This window comes from Triticum urartu, chromosome 6 (genome assembly GCF_003073215.2).
Source record: "Triticum urartu cultivar G1812 chromosome 6, Tu2.1, whole genome shotgun sequence".
NCBI classification, from domain to species: domain Eukaryota; kingdom Viridiplantae; phylum Streptophyta; class Magnoliopsida; order Poales; family Poaceae; genus Triticum; species Triticum urartu.
Window position 1 is genome coordinate 455229427 of NC_053027.1, and position 4934 is coordinate 455234360.

Sequence of the window (4934 nt, forward strand, 5' to 3'; positions counted from 1 at the left end):
CTCATGTATAGTAAATCTATCTTGAACTTATCTTTGATGTTCTTCTGCAATTCCTTTGGACCCACTTGCTGGTTTTCTTTCACCCACTTCTTTACTTCTTCTGCCACCCATCTTGACTTGGCTCTACTGATTGTATCCTTCCTAAGGGTTGATTCCTGGCATGTGTGTTTAAAAGGGTTCACTTTGACTTGAACATTAGTGCTATTCCGCATTTTAGATGCAAGCAGCCTCCATGGACAACCTTCAGTCGAAAAGTGCACTCTGTAACGTACTTGATCACTCTTGTCAACTTTGAAAGTACGTTCTACCTTGATGCAGTATGTCACAAGTGCATTTCTACACTTATTCATGGATGAAAAACTGTACCTTCTTCCATATGAGGGTTCAAAGGGTCCCATTCAACAACTGCAAGGTCTTCGTCCTCACCCATCGCGTCATCATCCACACGGACTGCATTGTGAGCCTCATCTTGATTTTCAGTCCAAGGTGCCCATTGTAAATTCCGAATAACATCAGAATATAGCTTCTCTTCATCAACCCCAGAATTGTAGCCATCAGGCTCCACTTCAAGGGGGACCCTACTGCTGTTGCCCACACTTGTCGAGCCACCACGTCGACGTGCACCAACTGAACTGTTCTGGCTAGAGATGCCATTACGACGACTTGGTTCTCCCCGAGATGTTGCACCCGCCATCCTAGGTCCAAATGCCTGCCCAAGCACATCAACTTGCAGCCTCACATGAAAATTATCTTTCTCTTTATGCCTAACAAACATGGTAGCTAGCTCTTCATCATTACTAATTGTCACCCAATTCTTTTCCCCATCATAGTATTTGTATACCACTTCATCAAGCAAACCCCAAGGATATTGGCTACAAATTACCTCCCCAAATTGTCTGAAACTCCAATTACTAGCCATTGGCAACCGATAATCAAAACCTCCTTGGTATTTCTTCTTATCCTTTGCATCGAACATGTACCGGTCCCTTCTAATGTGCACCATGAAAGCAAACCGCAACTCCATCCTAACCGGCGAAAAACAGAGACGCAATCAGCACACTAATTGGGCAAACCTACTCGAATCGAGTGTTCAAATGCACAACTAAGCTCAATCTAAACAAGAGGCGAGACTTACCCCTCACGAACCCAGTCGTGGACGCGGCGGATCTCCAGCCCGATGCCTGCCTCGCCAAATACTCCGGGGTCGCCGCTGCTCACCATTTCGCCCTAGGGTTCTTCCTCCTAGTTTAAATAGCTCCAGTAGCCCCCCACCTTTGAGCGCTCCGTCCGGGCGCACGAAAGGAGGCCGCGCCGCGGATCGAGCAGGTGGCGGGCGGCCCACCCGTGGCGTCGCGGGAAGGTGGTGGGCGTCACAGGTAGCTGTGGAGCATAGGCGCAGGGAGGTAGCCGCGGAGCAGGCCGTGCAGCTGGTGGCGGGGCAGGTGCTGGCCGCGGCGCAGGTGGCGGCGGCGGCGCAGGACAGCCGACCGGGCGGATGGGTGTGAGCTAGAATGATTTGGGGATTTAGTTGCACGGGCCTACATGTCAGCTCCGGACCCACGTCCACGCGGTCCCACGTGTAAGCTCCAGACCCACAACCACTAACGCTGGCGGATGGAATGGACTCAAATATGGCTGTTTGGCCTCGTCATAGTTGCTGTGCTCGGACTAGGGGCAAAACTGAGGACAATTCGCATCTAAGGACAAAACTGAGTACATGAACACCACTGAGGGCAAAAGGATAATTAACCCTATGAATATATGATCACAACCTAGCATGTACTATGCTGGTTTGAACTCCGCATACAGCAAGCGCGCGCTCGAACTTCTTGAGAGTTGCCGCCTCCAAAGAGATTAGCACGCGCGCGCTGCCATCGTCGCAGCCAGCCATCACGTACACCCAGCCGCCGCGCACAGTCTCCGCCCGCGTCATCAGCCGCGGCTTCCCCCACCCGAAGTCCGCGTCATATATGGGCAGATGGAACCAACTGTTCACCCGCAGCTCCGTCTCCGGCAGGTTTCCCCTGTCCTCCGGCCGGCCGCCCTTCGCCGCCTCCATCTCGAAGTAGTCCACAGCCGACCTCAGCAGCTCGTTGTCGAGCTGCTCCGTCGTGGCCTTCACCCTGCTCGCGACGGAGGCCAGCGTCTCCGACACGACGTCCTTCACCGCGGCGGTGGCGAACAAGTTCACGACCCCGTTGCCGAAGTAGCGACCCGGGAGCCGCGGCTTAAGGCGATGCCTGATGTCCACCGGGAAGTTCATGCGCGTTGTGGCATCCGGGTCCAGCTGGCGGGCGATGCATACGCACTGCCACACGAGGGCGCTCACGGCGCAGAATGTGCTAGCGCCGCCGCAGTGGCGCTTGAGGGCGCATAGTTGGTCACCGGAGATGGCGAAGACCTTGGTCGCGAGGACGGACGACTCGTGCTCGTGCATGGCTAGCTTGCTGCAGAACATGGAGACGGTTTCGGGGAGGATGGCGGGCGGGGAGCGCGCGCGGAGGAGGGCGCGGTCGTGGCACGGGAGCTCTATCACGGCGCTCTCGCCGTCCCTGCAGTACCTTGCCCACGTCCCAATGAAATGGAACGCGCTGGAGCCGTCCACGGCGGCGTGGTGCACCGCTGTCCCTAGGACCACACCTCCACACTTCAAGAAGGTGACCTGTGCTGCCAACATAATGGACGACGGCTGAACGCGAGGACAGAACAGCTTCGTCAACTCCGACGACGGCGTGGGGCCGCTGAAGGCCTCGACGGTGCGATCAGAGCGGGCTACCACGAAGAGCGCGCCCTCGCCGTTGCAGTCGATCTCGACGCGGCCGTCACGATCCGCACCGAGGCGGCCTGCGAGAGGGTAGAAGGGCACCAGCGCCTTGGCCATGGACTTCTTGAGCTTGGCCACGTTGAAGAAGCCGTCCGCGGCGGCGACGTCGCTGGCGCTGTAGACGTGGACGAGAGGCGTGTGGCCTCTGTTGGCCAGCACCAGGTCCAGCGCGGAGAGCCAGAGCCCTTCCCGCGGCGTCTCGTCGCTCGGCGTTACGAGGCAAGACTCTACCACCCGTAATGCCGATCCCGGGTACATATTGGTGTTGTTTCGTTCTGTGCGGGTGCGTGGTGCTGGAGGTGCACTTGATCCGCCAAAGCATAAATAAATACTCGTAGTGGAAGAGAGACGAAGGCGCATGCATGCAGCCCGACACGGCCGCCAGTTTGACAGGATCACATCTCTGATAGCGGACGGACCACGTGTCTAGAGGACCTCATCAACTCAACTACGAACGTTCTTTCTCTCGCGCGGGAAGCGTGACAGCGATTTTTTTTATTTTTTATTTTACAGATAGCTTACCACATGTGGTAGCGTGAAAGCAATCTCAAACCAGACAAAAGGATGGACGCCATGTATACATGGTATTGTACTACCGAAATCATATGATTTGGACATCAGACAAAGCGCAAGGTCGGGCACAAGTGGCACTGAAACGCGCGCCGCAAAGCCCGAGCGACCAGTGACCACGGCCGCGGGATGGAGAGGCACAAACGATTTTCGTAACTTCTCAAGGTTCAGTTGAATGTTATCCGGTCATGTGCCGATGTGGTTAGACCGAACGGGTTGTCGGGAGTATCCCGAAGGATGTGAAAGACGGTGATGTTGATGCACATGTGTCTACCTACCATATCTGGCAAACATCATCCCATAAAAAGGAAAAAAAAATCTGTCAAACATGAACCGAGGGATGTCACGACAATTTTATTGGTTCCCTAAGTGTTTGTCTTTGAATTTGACACCTTTTTTTGGTTGACATAGACGGATTGCTAGATAACGTCACGCCTGACGCCACCCCTGAGAACACACTTTGGTCATCATGCAAGAGAGCTTGCAGGCGTTCTGGATGTAAGTATCTGAGATTACTTGTGAAGAAACGCCGTAGAATCTAATTTTCTAAGGGCTTTTTTGATACACAAGATTGTAAAAATGTACGAATAAGGAAAACCACAAGATTTCTCCATCAATAAAAGGAAAAACACCAGATTATGAAATGTCATACCCATTCAAAATCTACATGCCTGTGTTGCAGCTCCGACAAATTCAATTGTGGACTTGATGTTCTTGCAAAGCTGTTGTGCTGAGAAAGTTACTGAAATGAGGGTTAGCTATTTGGTAACGCAGCCATGGAAGCGACTGTGAGATGTTGAAATCGCTTTGTTTCAGAAGGGGGGGGGGGGGGGGTATCACGGCAGATACCCTGGTGAAAGGACTTAGGTGTGGAGCCATCACAACATAGGTTAGCTCGAAGGGGTTGAACGGGAGAAATGACACAGAGGATTTACCTAGGTTCGGCCCCTTTCAACGAGGTAAAAGCCTACGTCCTGCTTCTAGTTGTATTGCTTAAGTTTCGATTACATGGGAGCGAATGCGCTTGACCTAGTTCTCGACTTGTTGTTCCTTGAGTTAACACGTCGTCGGGTCTCGCCTTTATATACACAGGTCGAGAGCCGGCGGCTTACAAGAGTCCGAGTCAGATCACACAACATGACTGACCCCGCCTCTAAGTCACCTTGCCTTGTTAGGCAAGCTACCATTAGGCGGCTCGCACCCTCGGGTCTTGAGTTACTTCCGAGCCATGGGCCTTCAACAACCTGCTTGTAAGCCGCCTTCGGTCTTCTTAAGCCTTACTGGGCCTTCAATTATAAGTCGCTAATAATATGACTCGGCTCCTCTTGGGCGGGTCACACCACGGGGTTATATCCCCAACATTAGGCCCCAGATTGATTTGAATTTGTTCATGTCAATCTTCAGTCTTCGATCAGCGACTCCTTTGAACTTCTTTAATTCTTAACCTGACAAGCTTTATATAACTTGCCATAACAAAGAGATGACATCACATTATTAATTCCAGAAAAAACCTTATGACATCATAACGGATCTTCACATT

The 4934-nt window shown here is 52.7% G+C and overlaps 1 protein-coding gene across 1 annotated transcript; it reads right to left on the minus strand.

The window, feature by feature from the left end:
* Positions 1 to 1728: 1728 nt before the first annotated feature.
* Positions 1729 to 3134, minus strand: LOC125514151 (putrescine hydroxycinnamoyltransferase 1-like). Its single transcript, XM_048679425.1, has one exon. It carries the CDS (start codon positions 3080 to 3082, stop codon positions 1766 to 1768), a length of 1317 nt encoding a protein of 438 aa, XP_048535382.1. The 5' UTR covers positions 3083 to 3134; the 3' UTR covers positions 1729 to 1765.
* Between the last annotated feature and the right edge of the window lie 1800 nt (positions 3135 to 4934).

What these genes read in the sequence shown, in the direction of transcription:
- LOC125514151 (XM_048679425.1), bottom strand. Translation starts at nt 3,082, where the DNA reads ATGTACCCGGGATCGGCATTACGGGTGGTAGAGTCTTGCCTCGTAACG.